This window comes from Protopterus annectens, chromosome 8.part1 (genome assembly GCF_019279795.1).
Source record: "Protopterus annectens isolate FY-2018-M chromosome 8.part1, PAN1.0, whole genome shotgun sequence".
In the NCBI taxonomy this organism is placed as follows: domain Eukaryota; kingdom Metazoa; phylum Chordata; order Ceratodontiformes; family Protopteridae; genus Protopterus; species Protopterus annectens.
In genome coordinates this window covers 101,845,312-101,867,981 of record NC_056742.1, presented here as the reverse complement: position 1 = coordinate 101,867,981, position 22,670 = coordinate 101,845,312, and the positions used below count along the sequence as shown (strand labels likewise).

The 22,670-nt window shown below is 44.1% G+C and overlaps 1 protein-coding gene across 13 annotated transcripts in view; it reads left to right on the top strand.

Annotated features, from left to right (window-relative positions):
• Nucleotides 1-22,670, top strand: part of ZC3H18 (zinc finger CCCH-type containing 18) — a 2,225,788-nt gene that overhangs the window by 1,448,849 nt on the left and 754,269 nt on the right. For 10 of the 13 annotated variants that reach the window (XM_044081724.1, XM_044081723.1, XM_044081715.1 and 7 more), the window contains one exon: nt 12,293-12,445. The exons of the other annotated variants lie outside the window; for them this stretch is intronic. In XM_044081724.1, the coding sequence (XP_043937659.1) occupies nt 12,293-12,445 (153 nt within the window). The remainder of the gene's footprint in view (nt 1-12,292; nt 12,446-22,670) is intronic. 13 annotated transcript variants of the gene reach the window in all.

The following is a 22,670-nucleotide window of genomic DNA, read 5'->3' as shown; positions in this document are numbered from 1 at the left end:
AGCCATAGTGTGGGCACTACAAAAACTCCAGCCGTATCTGTATGGAAGAAAATTCACTGTGATGACAGATCACAACCCTCTAACATGGTTAAAGAGAGCCAGTTAGCAAAATGCCAAGTTGATAAGATGGAGTCTGGGGTTGCAAGCATATGATATGTAAGTGCAGCACCGCAGTGGGAGTAGCAGTGCCAGTGGAGATGGGCTCTCAAGACTGGGAATGGGGTGAGGTACACCCAGATAGACCTGACACACGCAAGCGATGTTTCTCAAGGGGCACTTAAAAAACTTGCTTGAGTCCCCCCCCCGGGGGGGGGGGAGATGTGACGATTGGGGAGAGATGGGCAAAGGCTGCCAGCCTAGTCAAATAGATTTGATACATAATTCTATCAACTGTATAAATAAATGTAAAATACAGGCTTGTGTTTTTAAATGTAAGAAAACACTGTAAAACGTGAACTTCCAGATTGTTGCAACATTGCCATCTGCTTTAAGGAAAACCAAGCCAAGTATTTAAAGTGTGTCTTTTGAAGGTGAAAAGATCTTATGAATCTCTTTAATGTTTTACAATTCGGCCCCAGTGTGGCTGGATGACTGTTTCATGCCCATTGTTTTAAAGCTAAAGTTTATGACCAGAATTTAGATGTGGAAGGTTTTTTATTGCTCTAGTTTCTGTTAGAATATGCATGTGAAATGCCTTGTATTGTTGTAAGTTTCTGTGCAGGTGTTAGATTGCTAAATAATGCAGTTTGTGGCCTGAGAACTCAGACCAGGTGTTAAGATGATGCAGTAGGAATACTGGGAAAACCTAAGTGTCAAAAATGATGTAATTTGGGGAGGGACCCAGCAAACATGTTTGTTAGTAATGTTTAAATACTATTTCTGACAAGAGACTGGAAGCATTTTGACTTTGGATATCCATCTTAGCAGCACTCTGCCTTGTGCTCATATGCAAGTTATAGCACTGTGATTTCTTGTAGGAATAGTTAAAGCTAGTAAAGATTTATCAGGTATTTTTCTTTGAAATCAGACCTGTCCTAATGTATTATTTTAAGTTTCTGTGTGATCTCTGAACTCTTAGATATCTCTGTGGTCTAATAGTTTTGTCTTGTGTTTTAATTCTTTATTATTAAATATTTTTAAAACCTTCTGCCTGTGGCTGATTTGTGTAGAGATGAGCTTGTAGAGTACATTGCATGTTTATAGAGGTTATTGTAATAGGTCACTCTAAAGTAAGCCTTGATAATAATATTGCACAGTAATAATTGGACAGCCTTTTTAAGGGCCTTTTTAGTAGCTGATATTATTAACTGGGTGGTGGCAGTAATTACTACCATATAGTCTGCGTAAAGGGACACAGTTGGAGAATCTGTATCAGCCTTTCCCAGGAGTGTCTGTGAAGTTGTATAAATACTTATCTCAAAGTGTGTGTGTGTATTGTCAGCTACTTGGCAGGGACATGAAGCACTGGTTGAACAGAGAGGGTGCTGGAGGTTTTAGCTTGCCCAGTTAGGCTGAGACCTGGACCCTATAGCTGTGCCAGTGGGGAGTCTTATTGGGGACCTGGTGAGCAAAGGAGCAACCAGCCCTAGACTAACTGTGATCTCTGTGTGCACTTAAGGGAAATTGTACTTTACTGTGTGTATTAGTTATCCTTTCCTCTTTTATGAGATGACCTCATTGGTGTTAGTGGTGAGAATTGAGGCTCCTTGATTGCTGGTCCAGGGCACGGTCGTCACAGGGCTACTCCCCATTCCTTTTATTACTCATTACAAATTGGACCTAGTCTCTGTGGGGCAAACGTCCTTTAGCTCAATGGTGCTCAGGAATATCCTGCCATGACTCCACCCAAGATTTTAGGTAGTTGGGAACTCTTGTCAAAGATGGAATGAAGATTGACAACATCAGTTAAAGAAGTTGTACTCACCATAACTTTCCATATGGTTGTCTATCTTCAGTCATCCTTGATGCCCCCCCCCCCCCCCCAATCCCTTGACCTAAAAGATTTTTGGTGGAGTGAATCTAACTCACTTGAAATATTATCTTGTCCAAGCACAGTAGATAAGGCTGCCACCTGGCTTACCTTACACATATCCGTATGTATGATTTATATGTTTTGATGTCTTTTCTGCAAACTTGGTCTGAGGTAATTCAGAGAGAGGGATTCTGGGTAGAGGTGAAGCTCGAGAGTTTTTGGCTGCTGTGAGCTGTAGTAACGTCCGAGTCGGTTCTGATATCAGAACCAAACCCATCTGTCAGTGATGAATGAAGCTAGACAACACAGATGGAAAGTAATGGTGAGTATATAAAGATGTTCTTCGCATTTCACTGTTGCAGTCATTACATTTAGGTAATCTGCTGGCAGGTTGCCCTCAGTCGGCCTGATTAACAAAGTCTTGGGTCCTGCGTCGTTTGCTGTCCCTTCTTCCATGATGTCAGGTCGTCAGGGGTATAAAACATGCAGCCAACGCCATTACATTAGTCTTTCTTGCCACGCGGTGTCCGAAGCATAAGCAGTTCACAAGTGCCAGTCTGCCGACCTCTGAAATTTTCATTTTCGAGTTTCAGAACTGAAGTCTTCAACTAAAAGCTAAGTACCCCGTTGGGGAAATTTTCTCTTGCTCCTTACTGATGTCAGCAAAAGTTAGTAATTGCATTACTTGTGGAAAACAAATACCTCATAAGGATTTTCATTTGTAATGTATTCTTTGCCTAGGCCATGGTCATAACGTACCTTGTTGTAGGTTTTGTGCTAGATTTAATCAACGCACTATTAAACGTCAGTATATTTTTGCTTCTGAATATTTTGGCTCACAATTTAACTATCCAGAAATGACGTCTGTTAGCAAGCCGGCTACCGGAATGCCTAAAAACCGCAAAGAAAAAGACAGACATAGACCGTCGAGGTCCAAAACTGACAATGATGCTTCTCCTAAGCCAGTCGCTAGTTCGCCGGTACTCAGTGAGGTGCTTTCGCAGCCCCTGATACTCACTAGTTTTGATTCGCAGGCCTCTACTGAGACCCATTTGGAGTCCGGTATGCCGCGAGATGCTTTAAGTATTGAACCCGTGGATGTCTCTACCTTAGATGGGTCCGGAGCCGCTGTGCAGGCACCGGCTTCTAAGGGTGTTGTCAGGCCTAAAGATTTGTATATTAAACCAACGCCATCTTCAAAACTAAGGCCAAAATCTACTTCTATGTCAAAAAAAACGATGCTTGGGCCACGTGTCCAGTCCCCTATGCCTAAAAAACAAATGATCAAAATGACTGAAGATTTAATTACCTTGATCAGGAGCAGCCAACCCCCTCCTGCTAACAGGCCTAGGCAAGACACTGACTATGAATCTTCAGATCAGGATTCTATTTCTTCTGATTCTTCTACTGAACAGGATTTATCTATACCTACCTATGAGGACTTTGATGCAGAAGATTCCATCCCTTCTGCTTCCCCCCCTAAGGATTTCTCTTTTGGAGAAACCTTACATACTTTAAGGGAACATTTCCACTGGGAAAGTCAGGATTTCTCTGAATCTGAAAAGAGACTTGGGGATTTTCTTCTTCTTCCTCAGCGTAGGCCTTTGGCTATACCTCCTGTTCTAGACATTGTTGATGTTTTTTCAGAATCCAGTATGACTCCTGATTCTCTGCCTTCGGCTCCTAGTAAGCCAGACAGATACTACAGGGTTCCTGACTCCCACAAATTCCTTATCAAAAACCCTACTGCTGATCCTGAAACCATTTCTCAGGGTCCCAAGGGCGTTAAGGCCTCTACTGCTAAAAATCCTACCCATTCGGATAGAGATTCCAGGGCGCTGGACAGATGGGGTAGGAAGGTTTACACGTCTGCAACCTTGGCAATCAGGGCTTTAAACTGTCAATTTCATATGCTTAAATATCAACAGCATATCCTGGGACTGCTGAAACAGAAAATTATGTTAATCTCTTTGTGGAAAATAAAGATTTGCAGGATTTATTACATTCAGCTGAACAAGTTGGAAAACATACTTTGCAATGTGATTTTGATTCTTTGGAAGCCTATTGCAGGGCTGCTGTAACTGGATCTGTGCTAAGAAGGCATGCTTGGCTCAAAGAGCAAACTCTGCCTGACCATGTTAAAGCAAAATTGTTGGATGCTCCTTTACAACAGGGCTGTCTCTTTGGTAATAAGGCTGAAGAAGTTTTAAAAAAGATGGAAGTTAAAGCTAAATCTATGCAAACTGTGAAAGATTTTCTTACAAGTGCAGCCTCCCAGATTTAGTAGGCACTGGCCTACTAAGAACTGGTCCTTACAAGTTCCCTCGAGTGCTGCGCAAGTCAAATCCAGACATTCCAAAGGCTCCAGGTTTCAGTCACAAGGAACTTTTAGAACAAAACAATGGGGTGCCTCCACTTCCAAATCTGGAAAAAACAAGGCACCTCCCTATGGTAAACACTTTTAATGACTTTCCTCTACAATCACCAAGCACTTAACTTTTAGCCGCCCCTTTGGGGGGAAAACTGGCACTTCATGCACGAAACTGGCAACTTATTACCCAGGACAAATGGGTTTTAAATATAGTATCCCATGGATACGGATTTCATTTCCACATGTTGCCAATCCCAAACGGATGCCCAGATCTGCCCCTAAATCACTGGGCAGAGGCCCAGAAACAAGTTCTGTCCCTCATGAATATGGGGGCTATTCAACCAGTACCAGAAGAGGAAAAGGGACAAGGTTTCTATTCAAGACTTTTCCTGGTACCCAAAAAAGACAAATCATGGCTTCCAATTCTGGATTTATCCACTCTAAATACATTTCTGGACATTCCAAAATTCAAAATGCTGACTCTTCAACAGTTACTACCTATGCTAGGCAAAGATGCCTGGGTTGGTAACTCTAGACTTAAAAGAGGCATACCTGCATATCCCAATCAGGGAATCTTGCAGAAGATACCTCCGCTTCAAAGCAGGCTACTTGCATTACCAGTTCTCTGCACTGCCCTTTGGCTAATCTACTGCACCTAGGGTCTTCACAAAGTGCCTGGCTCCAGTAATTGCATTTTGCAAGCAAAGAAATATTCAAACATATCCATACCTGGACGATTGTCTAATTCAGGCAGAAAACAAGGACATTCTTCTAAAGCATCTGGCGTTTGTAAAAAGGGTTTTAACTTGTCTAGGGTACACCATAAACTAAAAGAAATCACAACTGGTACCCTCTCAAAAAATTACATTCAAGCAAATTCAATTGGTGACTTACTTCAAACAGGTGGCCACAAAAGCCCTGCTATCTGCAAGGCAAATTCTGCAAGCCTTGGGGTTCATGGCCTCCTGCATTCTTCTAATTCCATATGCAAGACTGCATATGAGGAAACTTCAGTGGTACTTAAAAAGTTTATGGAGTCAACATTGTCACAGCCTGGAAACAATGATTCCTATTATTCCTTGCCTGCAACTTTTGTTCCTATGGTGGGCAGAAGCCTGCCACCAAAACAAGGGACTGTTATTCACTCCACTCCCTGCTGCCCAAACCCTAACTACAGACGCATTGGAGTATGCTTGGGGGGCTCATCTGGCAGGAAAGTGCATTCAGGGCAAATGGGGCCCAAATCAAATGCACCTACTTATCAATCAGAAAGAGATGTTAGCTGTACAGAATGCTCTGACAGCCTTCAAGGACAACTGATAAAGACAGACAACACCACAGTTATGTGGTACATAAACAAGCAGGGGGGTACACATTCCTACCCGCTTTGCAGACTAGCCATGGCATTGTGGAACACGGCCTTGACTTATCAAATACATCTTCAAGCTCAATTCCTGCCAGGAAAGCTGCATACTCTGGCAGACGAACTAAGCAGAAATCTTATGGACCCACATGAATGGAAACTGGAACCACAAGTTTTCAACATGTTGACACGCAAATGGGGGAGCCTCAGACATAGATCTTTTTGCCTCACCCCAAAACTATCAGTTGGACAAATTCTGCACAAGAATTCATCACAAAAAATCTTGGAAAGTGGATGCTCTATCATTCAGCTAAAAAAACCTATCAGTCTACGCTTTTCCCCTTCTGCCTCTGCTCCCCAAAGTCCTACTAAAAGGCAGACAGGACAAACCAAAAATGATTCCGATTGCTCCAGACTGGTCTCGCCAACACTGGTACCCACTCCTGCGCAATGTCACACCTTCCTCCGTGGCACCTGCCTCGTACACCTTACCTACTTGTCTCAGCAGAACTACCAAATTCTGCACACTCCGCTCCAAACTTTGAATCTTGCAGCATGGCTAATCAACTAGTTTCACCCGTGACATCTCTCATTAAACCTGTGATGGATGTCATCTTGGAGGCTAGAAGGCCTAGTACTAGAAAATCTTATGCTAACAAATGGAAAAGATTCTGTGTCTGGAACCAACACAAGGAATAAGAACAGCAATGCCCAATATTCCTCAGATTTTGCAATACTTAACTGAGATGCTTCACAAGGGCCTATCTTTTTCTTCCATAAAAATCCATGCATCTGCAATTTCAGCTCATTACAACACAGAACCCTTCCCTCTTCTCACATCCTCTGCTAAAGCAGTATCTCAGAGGGGCCAACATTTTAAGACCTCCCAGGAGAGCACCAACTCTTGCATGGGACCTCAATTTTTTTTTGGAAAAACTCACTCTCCTTCCTTTCTCTCTTGAGAAAGAGAGAAAAAGAGAAAGAAATGTCTCTCTTGGAAAACAGCTTTCCTTTTAGCAGTCACTTCAGCTAGAAGGATTTCAGAATTACAGACTATTGTGGCAGTGGAGCCTTTCATTATTTTTCATCTGGACAGAGTGGCTGTCAGGACCAATCCATCTTTTATGCCTAAGGTGGTATCCAGTGTGGCTCTTAATCAGACCATTCATCTGCCAATTTTCTTTCCCAGTCCACAGAACAAGGGTGAGTGGATTCTGCATTCATTGGATGTACACAGACAACTCAGATTCTACTTACAGGACAAAATCTCTAAGAAAATCTGAACTACTGGTAGCATTTGCTGTAGGGGCATAGGGAAAGGCTATTTCAAAGCAGACTATTTCCAAATGGATAAGCCATTGTATTTGTTTCTGCTATGTGCACCATGGTAAACCTATCCCCAAGGGGATCAGATCTCATTCCACCAGGGCTGCAACTAATGCAGCCTTTCTCAGAGGGGTTCCTACCAGAGACATTCTAGAAGCTGCTACCTGGAGTTCAGTTCATATGTTCACCAAACATTACCATTTACCTCCCTTTTCTAAAGCCAGAGCTGGCTTTGCCACTGCTGTCCTGCAGGGCCTTATAGCTGCTCCTAATGCTGTATAAATCCATCCACCCAACCATAGCTTTGGGAGTCTATCCAAATGTAATGACTGCAACAGTGAAACACGAAGAACAGTTGTGTACACTTACCATAAATGTAGATGTTCGAGTGTATTCACTGTTGCAGTCCTGGTTAACCACCCTCCAGCCCCCTGTTTTTCTCTTACTATACCTCTCCTTTATTTTACTATGCTTAAAAGCCTTTTTGGTGTATTTGCTTTTTGTTTGAAGGTATATTTTTTGTGTTTTAAATTATATACATGTATGTATATATTGCTCCTCATTTGGGGGGCACCTGACATCTGGGGCAGGAAAAACTGATGTGATGGTGTCGGCTGCATGTTTTATACCCCTGATAACCTAACGTCATGGAAGAAAGGGACAGCAACTGACGCAGGACCCATAACTTTGTTAACCAGGCTGACTGAGGGCAACCTGCTAACAGATTACTCGGATGTAATGACTGCAACAGTGAATACACTCTAACATCTACATTTATGTTAAGTGTACACAACTGCACTTTCTTTTTTTGTGTCATTTTATGGGTGTTCCACCTGAAGGGTCTAGAGAAGCAACAGTCCTGCGGTTTGTATCTGAACTTCTTATCAGTGGGTTTATCCTGTACATCATAAATACATGCTTCAGCTGTTGCAGCCAGTCCACCCTTGGACCTCTGCCCCCTCCACAATTAAGCAGTTTTTAAAAGTATCCTTGCATCTCAAGCCCCTAAAGAATAATGTGCTGCCACAATGTGACTTCAGTTTTGTGGTGAAAGAACTCAGTAACTCTCAAGTTCTTATATTGGAAATCTCTTTGTGGTGGTCATTACATCCACTAGGGGAATGTCTGGCATCAAGTAGTGTGCAAAGACAGGAATGTAGCCTGAAATTTACATTTTGTAGTCGAACCTAATGTTGTTACCCCACCACTGGCCTTGCATTTTAAAAATTTACGCAACCCTCAAAATGATACCCTCAATACAGAGAGGAAGGTGACACATTATTTTCAACTGTTGCTATTTATTCATTACAAAAGTGTTTTTTAGAGGTGTATTCATTTCACACAAGCATTGTTTGTGTACCTCTGTACTCTAAATATTCATTTGCGCATTCTGTGCTTTTTAAGTGTTGAAGTTTTCAAGAGATGCTCAGAAAAAAATGTACTCATTTGAGTACACTGAATGTAACTAGCTGCCCCCTTGTGCAAAGAGCTCTGTATTGTGTCACAGTGACTAAGTCTACAGCTATTGCCTCATTCACGTTTAAGGTGGTGTCAGAATTGTCATTAAATCAGTCCCTGCAGTTAACAATATTCTACCACAGTTGCCAGAGCAGGAATAAGTGATGTTGCACTTGTTTAATGTACACAGGAAACTGAGATAGTACAAAGGACTTCAGGTAGTTAGATCAACCTTTTGTATTTTGGACTTCAGGCAGTCTGATCAGCTTTTTGTATCTTTTATACTAGCAAACATAGACCTGTATTTGAGTGAACACTAAAAGTGATTGGTTAGAATGTGTGTGAAGTAGTCATTTGGACTGTTGCCCACAACTTTTCCCCGAAACAGTACAGTCGGCAGACAGTAGTCCATATGTGGGGCAGACATCATTACTGCTATCCTGTAGGAAATGGTCTAACCACCACCCTTACAGGATAACATATTGCTTTACTACTTTTCTCTATGCGTAGTAACATTGTAGCAGTAATCCATATGATAAATATTGTGCAGTTGTGTGAATAGTAGATGTCAGAATAAAATGATCACTTCTGTAGTATAAGCTCTCCCCTCCCAAAAAAAAGTGTGGCCATCATGTTTTCTGTTTTAGCATTTGTGATGGTGAAAAGAAATGAACTAGAAGGAATCTTCTTTTTTTTTTTTTGATGGGGGGGGGGGTCCTGTGCTGTCTTTCATTTCTACCAGCCAGTAGTATTCAGTACTTAAAAATGACTGTGTGTGTGTGTAAGTAAAACCCCTCTGGACCTTCAAGGGCCCCACCAGGACTCCAACCTTTTTCCTGATCAGAATATGTGAGGCAAACTCCTCAGGTCTCCACAGCTCTTCAGGGTCACAACATGCACCTCTGTGTTAAGAATGCATGCTGGTAATGTTTCTGTTTAAAAAAAAAAAAAAAAGAAAGAAAAAAAGAACATGGAATGCTGTTTCGTAGACTTAAATTGATTAGGCTGAATTGATGGGGAGGTCAGCTACTCAGGGGGTGTTAGCTCCGGAAATCAGTCTGAAAGGGCAGATATCTGTGGCAAATTTCCATGGATAATGAATAATAATGTTGCAGAGATCATTTTATTCAGACATCTGCTGTTATGGTAAACCAGTCCAGCCATTAGTGTTCTTTGGTTTGTAGCATCAGAAATCAGGGCAGTGGGGTCTGTCCACTTACATTGGCAGCTCTGGGTATTACCTAGGGATCGTGCGTGAGTTTCAGAAAATCAGCCCATTATTTATCATCTCTACCCCAGGGAGGAAGGGCTTGTGTTTGTCAGGCAGGCACTTTCTGTTTGGTTTGTCTTTTTGCTATCAGGCAGCTAACCATCTGTAGGCAAATGCACTCAAAGCCCACTCCACTAGAGGAATGGATGCCCCTAGTGCTTGCTTCAGAAATCCCTCAGAAGCAGAATTCTATGCAGTGGCACTTTTATTTTCATCACATAACTTCACCAAGTATTGTCTTGATCTTGAATCTGGGAGTTGTGCTATATTTGAGAAATCTGTACTTCAGACTCCACTGCATTTGTAGGGTTCCTCCCACTGTAAGGAAACACTCCTGTCCATCTCTTATCTCCTTCAGGGTTTGTAGTTGAAGTCCAGAAGAGGTGTGTAGGCCCCATCCCCATCATTCATCCTCGACCACTTTCTCCAGTGCCAAGTTAACTGAGCCAAGGTCATTTCATAGTCAAGACTTTATCCCATGCACTACAGAGCTGATGTTTTCTTTCATGAAAAGAAAGCATGGTTTCTTGTGTGCTAGTATTTAGTCAGACCTTCTCAAAGTGAGATTGTATTCATCTCCAGCAATTCCCTCAGACACCATCAGGTGTCTGCTAGAGGTGCTAGTATTTTTGCATACTTTTAGGCATGCCTGTGCCCTTGATTCGTGTGAAACTGCAGCAGGTTCATTTGACTTTCAAATTGTACATGATAATTTAGTCCAAAAGCTTAGTATTACAGCAGAGTACTGCCAGCTACTTTGGATTCATCTTAAGAAATGCTGCTGAATAGTTAGTAATGATACTGCAGTCAAAAAAGAAAGCACAGCTGTGAGAGGTACTCAGCATAGCAGAAGATTCTGATGGAGAATCTGTAGCTAAATTCCTATCCACAGTCTTTGTCTACTTTTACCCTTATCTACTTAAAATTGTGTAGTTTTTTGTGTGCTTGTAATGTATATTGTTATTGGTTATAATTAACTGTAAATTCTAAATGGCAGACTAAAAGTGGTGAAAAGGTACACATTGCTTTAATATTAGCAGATGCCTACTGACAGTGGAGGGGGTGCATCAGCATGAGACATGCAGTATTGTCATTTAAGGGAACTGTTGAGTACTTGGCAAACCGGCTAGAATGTCACTGATTTCTGAAAGTAGAAGCCATACTTCTTGCAGCTTTCTCCCTTGGGGGATGTCATTATCGTATGCAAACACACATCTGTGCTCCTGATTATTCTTGTCTTTATCTTGTAATTTTCCACTTAAACCCACTAGAAAACTTTGTAGGCAAGCTGTAAAAGTGCTAAACTTTTAAACATCTTATGTTCAGAGACCTTCTGTGGATGTTAGCTGTATGCCAGCACCATACTCCCTTGAGCATCTGCACGTGTGCTGGAGCGATAAGAAAAGACAAACCTGGCTAATGTATGAGATTGTGTCTTGTAGCAGCATTTGGTTGTTTAGAGAAAGGCAGAAAAGGGGGGAGGAGGGTGAGCAGTCCAACTAAAGTTTATTGGATGGAATTACTCGTTTGTTTGTAAATAGAGCAGGAATATCAAGAGCAACACAAAGAAAATTCCAATCAGAAATTCTTATTCTAAAAACGCCTGTCCAGTGATACACACATTGGTGTAGCTGCTTTGACTACTCTGCTTACCGTTTGATGCTTGATGTCAAATATTATGCAAATAGCCAGAATGGGGCAGTATTTTGACTTAGACTGCGGACAGTTTTTTCTTCTTCTTTCGGCCTTTCCCGGTTAGGGGTCGCCACAGTGGATCATCTGTCCGCTCGTGATTGGCACCGGAGTTTTACAGTGTCAAGTTGGCAGCCCAGTGCCCATCATTCCACAGAAGGCACACACATGCACGCACTCACGCCTAGGGCCAATTTTAGTGTGTACAATCCACCTACAGCATGTCTTTGGGATGTGGGGGAAACTGGAGCACCTGGAGTAAACCCACGTGACCACAGGGAGGACATGCAGACTCCGCACAGAAGGCACCCCAGCTGAGGATCAAACTGGAGAACCTCTTGCTGTGAGGCAGCAACGCTAACCACTGTACTATCGTGGCCGCCCAGACTGCGGACAGTTGCGCTCTCGATTTCTTTAGGTCAGTGATAAACTTGTAGTTGCACAGTAAATACAAAGGGCTTGCTAGGATTACTGATAGGGCTATGTTACGTTATTAGAAATGGTTATATCCATGGGTGTGGTTGCCACAGTTTGAGGTAACATGAGCATCTTTAAATAATGTGGTATATTTTAATATTGAAACATATTCCTGTAGGGAGGAATCCTTCAAAATATGCAAAATTTAGTTTTTCAAGGGGTATGTAGGAAGGGGGCAGCCCATTATAGAACATACAAATACATGTATGCTGTGCATCAGGAAAGCTGGAGTCCGGTGTTTATTTTGGGTGGTTTTGCATTTTGATGCTGGTATTGGTAAGGTGACAGAATTGCTCTTACACTGAAGATCTGCTTGTCGGAGTCTACTTTATAATTTAGATGTTTTCTTTTTTGTCTGCTCAGTCGGACCAGAAGTGCTGGTAGCAGCGGCAGTGGCAGCAGCTCTAGTGGCTCCAGTTCCCGCTCCAGATCCCTCTCTCAGTCGGGTTCTAGATCACGATCAAGGTCAGGGTCATCCTCCGCATCACGCTCCCATTCTGGATCCAGGAAATCTAGGTAAGAAATGCATCCATATTTCCTAAGATGACAACACTAGGGAGATTTTGCTTGAAATAATTGGTAAGGATATGAGGAAGTTATGCAAGTGGTCTTAATTTCTGCTTGTAAAGTAAGAGCATCTGGCTGAGGATTAATGCTTAACATTTAATAGAATCTTTTTCTTAGATGTACAGAACTCAAGTTAAAGTTGTTTTTGTCCTAACAAAATTGGGAGGTGATATTTCATTGGCCATTGGCCCTGTTTTTGCAGTGCTGTTTGGGATATACATATTCCACTCTGTGGGTAGTTTCCAGGACCCTTTCCATGAGCAGTAGTGACATACTGCTGAGGTGTATATTCAAGTACAGTCAAGCCTGTCTTGACTTATTGAGTTGGAATATATACCCACTTGAAGAAAGCAGTAGCATTTCTCCAAGGTGTGTATGTATTGTTGTTTGTTAGCCCAGTTTAAGTAGAACTTTGTCTCCAGAGTAAATGGTTCTGTACAGTATAGTTTCTTTACCTCTTTTACATTTTTTTTGGGAAGTTTATATACAATGGAAAGGATTTTGTATGTGAGCACAGTTTGTGTTTGGAAGCCTATCTAGGTTTTGATGTTCATCGTGTTTCACTGTTGCAGTCATTACACTTGGGTTATCCTGCTGGCAGGCTACCCGCAGTCGGCCTGAATTTCCAAAGTCCTGGTCCGGTGTCTGTTGCTGTCGCCTCTTCCCTGACGTCAGTGCACCAAGGGTATATAAGATGCATCCGACGCCATTTTCTTCAGTCTTTCTTGCCGCACGGTGCCCGAAGCAAAAGCAGTTCGCAAGTGCCGGTCGGCCGACTCCTGAGATACCACATTGGTCTAAAAGTGAATATGCAGGCAACAAAATTTCAAAACTTTTATTTCCATTGAAGAAACCAGTCAGACAGTTTGCACTGTGTCTTTAGTGGCTCAGCAGTCGGCTAGCTCAAGATATTGGGCAGTTAAGTATTCCATTGGAAAATTTCCATATTGTTGTGAAAACGTATGTTGTTTTTTGCTTATGTCCCAGAGAAAAGGGACGTGTTATTGTGGACAGCAGATTTCATATACGAATTCCCACACAGCTTGTCTTCATTTTAGGAGAGGAACACAATGTCGTGTCATGTTCTATGCTTATCATGTACTGTTGTAATAAAAAGTCTGCTTAAGTGCTTCAAACTTTACATTAAAAAAAAAGAAAAAAAAAAACAGCAACTTACAGCCCTTATGCAACAAACTGGCTTCAACTGCTGGTACCTTGGATATCTCCTTTATGGTTGTTAGGAAGAAGAAAGTCATGAGAGAGATACTTGTAATGCCTACTGCTGTATCGTCTGATGATGATCTTCGTGTTTCACTGATGCAGTAATCACACTTGGGTTATCTGCCTGCAGGTAGCCGTAAGTCAGTGTGAATACCAGAGACTTAGTATTTCCGAGTCAGTTGCTGTCGCTTCAGGACTGACATCAGGTTGTCAGGGGTATAAAACCAAGCAGCTGACGCCATTACATCAGTCTTTCTTGCCGAGGAGCCTGAAGCAGAAGCAGTTCGCAAGTGCTGGTCGGCCGCTCCCTGAATTTTCATTTATTAATTGAATAATCCTGAAGTCTTCTAAAGCCCGTTGGGGATCCTTTTTTCTTGCTCTAACCGATGTCAGAAAAAGTTAACAGTTGTCTTGCCTGTGGAAAGCAAATAACACACAGAGCTTTTCTTTCTTACTGTGTCACCTGTTTAGGCCCAGACCACGACGTACCTTGCTGTCAGTTTTGTGCCTTGTTCACTGCCCGAGCCATTCATCGTCGGGTTCTCATTGTCACTAAATTCTTTTGCTCTTGATTTCCGTATTCCGAAATGGCATCGGTAAGCCATCTGACTACCGATATTCCGAAAAAACTTAAGGATAAAGACAGAGACAGACCGCATAGGTCCAAAGCTGCTGACAACGCTTCCGTTAAGCTAGTCGCCAGTTCGCCGGTACTCAGTGAGTCGCTTTTGCAGCCCCTGATGCCCGCTTCTGTGGATTCGCAGGCATCTACCGAGACCCATTCGGAGTCCGATATGCTTTGAGACTCTTCTTCAGCTACGAAACCTGCGGATGTCTCTACCTTGGATGGGTCCGGAGCCGCTGTGCAAGCGCTGGCTTCTGAGGCAGTTCTTCGCACTACCAATGTTGGACTCAAATCGACTTTTTTATCTAAAACTACTGAGTTTCTTAGGCCAAGAGTATGCGCTACACCTAGAAAACCGACGACTAAAGATCATGCCACAACGACAAATGCTCAGAATGGCAGAAGACCTTATTATGCTGGTTAGGGGAAGTCAACCTTGCCCTGCTAAGAGGAAAAGAGACCAGTCCCCTGTAGTTTCAACAGACCAGTAGTCCGATGACTCTGAGGTATGTGATTATGAAGACATGTCCTTATCTGCTTATGAGGATTCATATGCAGAGGGATCCATTCCCTCTGCCTCCCCTCCAGAGGATTTTTCTTTTGGTGAAACCTTACATACTTTAAAAGAGCATTTCCACTGGGAATGCTAAGATTATCCTCAGTCGAAAGAGAGACTCAGAGAATTTCTAGATTTGCCACAGCACAGGCTTTTAGCAGTACCCCCTGTCCTGGAGGTTGTTGATGATGTTTTTATGGAATCCAATCTTACTCCTGATACTTTACTCCTGCCCCTAGGAAACCAGACGGGTACTACAGAGCACCTCACACTCACAAATTTCCTTTCAAGAATCCTACTGCTGACCCAGAGATAATTTCCCAGAGGCCTGAAGGTATCAAGGCAACTACAGCCAAGAAACCCACCCCTTCGGACAGGGATTCCAGAGCTTTGGACAGATGGGCTAAGACCAGGTAATAGAGCAATACCGTGCATAGGTGTCCAGAAAATCACTTTATTTGAGCACTTTCGTCGGCTGTAGAGCCAAGAGACTTCTTCAGAATTGATGGAAATGATTCTGAAGAAGTCTTTTGGCTCTACAGCCGACGAAAGTGCTCAAATAAAGTGATTTTGTGGACACCTGTGTGCCGTATTGCTCTTTCACCTGTTTCTACAGTTTTGGTATTTGTCATTGTGTTTTTCTCAAGTCAACAGATGGGGTAAGAAGGTATATATCTCTGCTACTCTTGCTATTAGGGCATTGAATTGTCAGTTTCACATGCTGAAGTACCAGCAACATATTATAGAACTTATTAAAAAGTGGCAACCTTTACAGACTGTGCAGGAAATAAGGAATTGCAGGAGCTTATGTACTCTGCAAGCCCAGTCAGCAAGCATACTTTGCAGTGTGGCTTTGACACTCTAGAAGCATCTTGCCGGGCAGCAGTCACTGGTTCTCTACTGAGAAGACATGCTTGACTGAAGGCGCAGACCTTGCCAGACTATGTAAAATCAAAGTTACTAGACGCTCCTTTGGACAAGGGCAGTTTGTTTGGCACCAAAGCAGAAGAGGTTCTTAAAACGATGGAAGAAAAAGCTAAGTCTATGCAGACTGTTAAAGAATTCTTACAAGTGCAACCCCTTAGATTCAATAGGCATTGCCCTTCCAAACACTGGTCCTTTCCAGCCTCCACCAGGCCATCTCAGACCAGACCCAGGGGAAACAGACCACCCAGACTACAGTCTCAGGGTATGCAGAGATCTAAGCAATGGAGTGCCCCCACCCCCAAATCAGGGAGTGGTAAGCCACTTCCTTATGGAAAAAACTCACAATGACGTCTCTACTCCACTCCCCACCTCTGCCCAATTGCTTGTGCCCCTAGGAGGAAAACTTGCCCTTCATGCAAAGAACTGATGTCCATCACACAAGATCGATGGGTCCCAACATTGTATCCCAGGGGTACAAATTTTACTTCCACTCACTGCCAACCTCAAAACGGTTCCCAGACCTTCCTCCAAACCAATGGGCAGGGGCTCAAAACCAAGTTCTATCCCTGCTCTCCCATCAGAGCTATTCAGCCAGTTCCAGTGGAACAGATAGGTCAAGGATTCTATTCCAGACTCTTCCTGGTACCCAGAAAAGAGGGCTCTTGGCACCCAATCCTGGATCTTTCAGTTCTTAACACCTTCCTGGTGGAATCAAAATTAAAAATGCTTACTCTGCAACAGCTTCTACCTATGCTAGCCAAGGATGCCTGGCTAGTCACTCTAGACTTAAAAGAAGCCTGTCTGCACAACCCTATAAGGGAGTCGTGCAGGAAGTGTCTATGTTTCAGGGCCAGATCTGTGCACTATCAGTTCTCTGCTCTTCCCTTTGGCTTATCCATTGCACCCAGAGTATTCACAAAATGCCTGGCTCCAGCCATTGCATATTGCATGCGGAGAAATATCCAACTTTACCCGTACTTGGACGACCGTCTGCTTCAGGCAGACAGTCAGGAATTGTTGTTGCAGCACCTGACATTTGTGAAAAACCTTCTCACTTCCCTGGGGTACACCATCAACGAAAATAAATCAAAACTGGTACCCAGTCAAAAGATTGTCTTCCTGGGAGAAAGTTTGGACAAAACATCCCAGATGGCATTCCTCACTTCAGAAAAACAAGTCTCTCTGACAGTCTACTTCAAACAAATGGCCACCAGAACCCAGCTATCCGCAAAAAAAATACTGCAGGCTCTAGGGTTCATGGCCTCATGCGTACTATTACTAATTCCATATGCAAGGCTGCATATGAGGAAACTTCTGTGGTAGTTAAGTCTTTGGTGCCAACATTCTGAGGACCTAGAAACAGTCATTCCTATCATACCCTGTCTAAGGACAGAGTTCCTTTGGTGGGCAGAAGCATGCAACCACAACAAAGGACCGCCCTTTACTCAACCCCACACCGACCAGACCCTAACCACAGACTCATCAGACTATGCATGGGGGGCACACATGGACGGCAAGTGCATTCAGGGCCACTGGAGCCCAAGTCAAATTCATCTGCACATCAACCAAAAAACGATGCTAGTGGTGCAGCACGCTCTAACAGCCTTTAAATCCCTCTCTCCAGGACACCTAATAAAAACAGACAACACCACAGTTATGTGGTACATCAACAAGTGGGGGGAACCCGCTCTGCAGGCTAGCCATGGCCCTGTGGAACATGGCCTTGGACATGCAGGTCCATCTGCAAGCTCAATTCCTGCCAGGCAAACAAAACTCACTGGCAGACTTGAACAGAAATCTTCTAGACTCACGAGTGGCAGTTAGAACCCAGCACCTTCATCCTTCTGGTTCAGAAATGGGGGACCCCAGAGGTGGATCTCCTTGCCTCCCCCTGCAATCACCAGCTCAGTAAATTCTGCACTAGGACACCTCACAGCAGGGCCTGGAAAGTGGGTGCCCTATCCTTCCAGTGGGTAAATCTCTCAATCTATGCCTTTCCCCCCCTCTGCCCCTTCTCTCAAGAGTATTGCTCAAGATAAGGCAGGACAGACCAAGGACAATTCTGATTGCCCCAGACTGGCCACACCAGCACTGGTCCCCACTCCTGCGCTGCCTGTCACTGGCGCCACGCTGGCACCTACACCAGAAACCAACCCTGCTCTCTCAGCAGGGGGGACAGATATTTCATCCGCAACTGCAAACCCTAAATCTTGCAGCCTGGTTTATTCCTTGAATTCTTCCCCAGTAACCAGCCTAAGCAAGCAGGTGCTGGACGTTATCCTTGAAGCTAGAAGACCCAGTACAAGGAAATCATATGCTGTTAAGTGGAAAAGGGTACTGCTCCTGAATTCAGTCTAAAGGAAGAGGACACAACTCTACCCTCCCTGCCTCTGATCTTGGATTGCTTAGCAGATCTACTCCACAGAGGCCTATCCTTCTCCATTAAGATCCATGCCTCTGCCATTTTGTCTCATTACAGCAATGAGCCACCTCTTTTCTCTCACCATCTTATCAAACAATTCCTGAGAGGAGCTAACAACTTAAGGCAGCCAAGGAGAGCACCCACCCCTGCTTGGGACCTTAACTTTGTACTGGAAAAGCTCACGCTACCGCCTTTTGAGCCTACTTCAGCTAAAAGAGTGTCTGAGCTACAAGCACTTATGGCTGTGGAACCCTTTATTATTTTCTGTGCTGATAGGGTTTCCCTCAGGACTAACCCTTCCTTTATGCCTAAAGTAGTGCCCAGTGTGGCTCTCAACCAATTTATCCATTTGCCAACTTTCTTCCCTAGTCCTCAAAATAAAGGGGAAAGGATCCTGCACTCTTTGGACGTGCACAGACAGCTCAGATTCTACCGTGGTAGGACTAAGCCCTTCAGAAAATCTGACCAGTTACTAGTCAGCTTTGCACCAGGGGCAGAGGGCAAGACCATTTCAAAGCAAACAGTTTCCAAATGGATAGCACACTACATTCATTTCTGCTACAAGCACCATGGGAAACCAACCCCTCAGGGGTTCAGAACACATTCCACTAGGGCAACTTCTACTTCTGCAGCATTCCTCAGGGGAGTCCCTACCAGGAACTCCTGGAATCTGCTTCCTGGAGTTCTGTACACACCTTCACCAAACAATACCACCTGCCTATCTTTTCCAAATCCAGGGCGGGTTTTGCAACAGCAGTCCTGCAGGGCCTACTAGCCAGCCCCAATTCTTCTTAACTGCCTCCAACCTTCTTCAACTTTGGGAATCAACCCAAGTGTGATGACTGCAACAGTGAAACACGAATATGACCCTGACCCTGAGCAGTATCCTACCTTCACCAAGAATGATGCCACAATACAGAGACAAAATGATCAGTTTTAATAATTGGCTTAATTTCTGGTGTCATTCTAAGGGGATCCAGTGTCTGTCTGCCTGGAATGACATGCTTGACAAGCCATGCTGCTTCGCAAGGGACGGCTTGCACCTGTCACCCCTGGGTTTCCGGATATTGGCAAAGGCTCTTGCCACCCCCATAGTGCCTTTTTTAGACTAGGCTCAAATTCTAAACCCACCGCCCTAGAAAACAATAATGGAAAAAAACTAAGGGTAATGCTGCTCAATGCCAGAATTCTAAATCTCAAGATGCACGCCCTCGAAGCCCTCCTCAGTATGGAGAACATCGATGTCTGTGCTGTGACTGAAACTATAGATCACAAAGTCAGTGTGCAAATCAGTCACAGCCCTTAAGGCCAAACACAATGCCAGACACACTTGTCATAGGTGACTCCATAGTCAGACACACTGACGTCCCACTCACCAGACTGAGCAAGGAGAGGGTCACAGTAAGCTGCCTGTCGGGTGCTAGAATCCTCCACATAACACAAGCACTCAGGTCACTCCACAGCAAGTACAAGTATGACTCAGTCATTGTCCATGCCGGTGTGAATGACCTGGGCGGCTACTTCCTGGACTACATGAAAAGAGACATAAAGGAGCTCTCAGATTATGTAGCCCAGGCTGGTATGACCCTGACCCTGAGCAGTATCCTACCTTCACCAAGAATGATGCCAGAATACAGAGACAAAATGATCAGTTTTAATAATTGGCTTAATTTCTGCTGTCATTCTAAGGATCAATGTCTGTCTGCCTGGAATGACATGCTTGACAAGGGACGGCTTGCACCTGTCACCCTGGGTTTCGGATATTGGCAAAGGCTCTTGCCACCCCCATAGTGCCTTTTTAGACAAGGCTCAAATTCTAAACCCACCCCTAGAAAACAATAATGGAAAAAACTATGGGTAATGCTGCTCAATGCCAGAAGTCTAAATCTCAAGATGCACGCCCTCGAAGCCCTCCTCAGTATGGAGAACATCGATGTCTGTGCTGTGACTGAAACCTGGTTCAAGGCTCCTGAGAGCACCCCGGCACTATCAGGTTTTACCTCATATTATGCGTTCCGGCCCCAAAACCCGGACCGTACCACAAAAGGAGGGGGTGTATCCATATTCATCAAGGATACCCACACCTCCAGGCTGGTGGCAACTCACGAAGCATCAGAGACCATTCAGGTGCAATTAACCATAGGCAAAACTGCTCTACAGTAGCATGTTACAGGCCACCCTCTCAAACTCAGGAACCCCACACAGCCTTCCTGAAGACACTGGAGTGTATAAATGTCTCTCCAAACACCATCATATTGGGTGACTTCAACTACCCAAACATAGACTGGGAACATTACTCAAGCCCCAGTACCCTAGCCCAAAGGTTCCTGGAGTTCATAAACTCAAATGCTATGGAACAACTTGTCACCATTCCCACAAGAGGTGAAAATATACTAGACCTGATCATCACAAACATGGGGACAAAATGCTCCGCACCGGAAGTATATCCCTCATTGGTGAGATCAGACCATAAACTAATCTCACTGGAGATCCACATCCCACCCCCACCCCCACCCCCAACAAAAAAGACCACAGTGAAGAACTTCTCAAAAGCCAACTTCACACTTCTTAAGACTGGTGTGGTATCCTTCAAGGCCCCTGAGCCATTGGAAACCACAACCCACGCTGCTGAATCCCTTACAAATGCTTTCTACGAGCACCTCCAGGATTGCATGGATCAAGCAATCCCAAATAAAATCAAGACCCTTTCCACCAAAGGCAAGCGCCCGATCTGGTGGACCCCAGCCATAAACAAACTTTACAACAAGAGGAGAAAGCTACTACAAGATAGAGCAAAATCCCTAAAAGGGAAGACATCTCTGATCAATACTAGTAAAAAAATACGATCACTCATAAAATCATCCAAGGCCAACTTTGAGAGAAAAATCGCCAAGGACTCAAAAGACAATCATAAGGCCTTCTCTAGCTATGTTAGAAATCTGGGTGGAAACTCCCAGATATGCTCAGAATTAGTCCAAAATGATACAAAATCACTGAACCCACAGACATTGCAAACATACTGGCAGACAGGTTCAGTGAAAATTTCTCCTCCCCCCCAAAAGGAGAAATATCTATCCCAGCAGAGTGTAGCCTCCCAGTCATCTCAAATGCCCAGGTGAGAGCTGCTCTCTCTAAAGCTAAAATCACAGCATCAATGGGACCGGATGGTGTCCCGGCTGTGTGCTACGAACTCAATGAGGAACTAAACCCACACATAAGGCTGCTGTTTAATCTTAGCCTTACCACAGGATACGCCCAAAGTGTGGCGTACGGCAACTGTGGTCCCACTCCACAAAGGCGGTGCTTCTACGGACCCTGGTAATGACCGCCCCATAAGCTTAACAAGCCTGGTCTGCAAAGCTATGGAGAGGATCTTAATGGAACTCATAAATAAAGACATAGGGGACCTACAGACATTGGATCCTACCCAATTCGGCTTTGTCAAGGGCAGATCATGCCTCATGAACTTGGTCGACTTTTTTGAAACAGTCACCAAGGCCATTGATGAGGGTAAGGCAGTTCACACAGCCTACCTTGACCTTGCAAAAGCTTTACACAAATACCCCACTGGGTATCATAGAAAAGCTCACCAGCTTAAATGTAAACCCATATGTCACAAGATGGGTTGCAAACTGGCTCAAGGACAGAACCCACAGGGTTAGAGTTGCTGGTGCCATGTCAGACTCCAAGCCGGTCACAAGCAGTGTCCCACAAGGCTCAGTCCTGGGTCCCTTCTTGTTTGGCATCTACTTTTCAGAAGTGCAGGCAAACATAGGAGGATTGTGGCTGACAAAGTTTGCAGATGACTGCAAACTGGGCGCCATAGTTGAAAATCCATCAGACACAGGTATCCTTCAGAGAGGTCTCATAGAAACGGATAACTGGTGCCAGAGCCATGGCCTTAAGCTAAACGCCAAAAAATGTATAGTCATACCCTTTGGTAAAAACAAGGTAACCCCAAGTTACCACATAGGTGGCAATCCATTAAGCACAGAAGAGGTTATCAGGGACCTGGGGACCCAAGTTGACAGTAACCTTTCTTTTGACACTCACATTGCCAAAGTGGTTAGGAGGACCTTCTACATTGCCCACCTGATTATGAAGGGATTCGCACCCAGATCAAGGGAGGTCATTGTTCCCCTGTACTCTTCACTTATCAGACCAATGATTGAGTACAATGCCCCATTCGGAATGCATCTTACCCGACGCCTGCAGCAATTGGAAAGACCCCAAAAGTTCCTCACGAAAAGGATAAAGGGGCTCAAAAATATGCCATATGCTGCCCGACTGAAGAAACTCCAGCTCTATTCAGTCGCATACCATCTGCTCAGAGGTGACCTGTGCCTGACATACAAGGCCATGTCCAACCCAGAATTAGTGGACATGCTCCACCTCACAAAATCCAAATCCACCAGAGCCACAA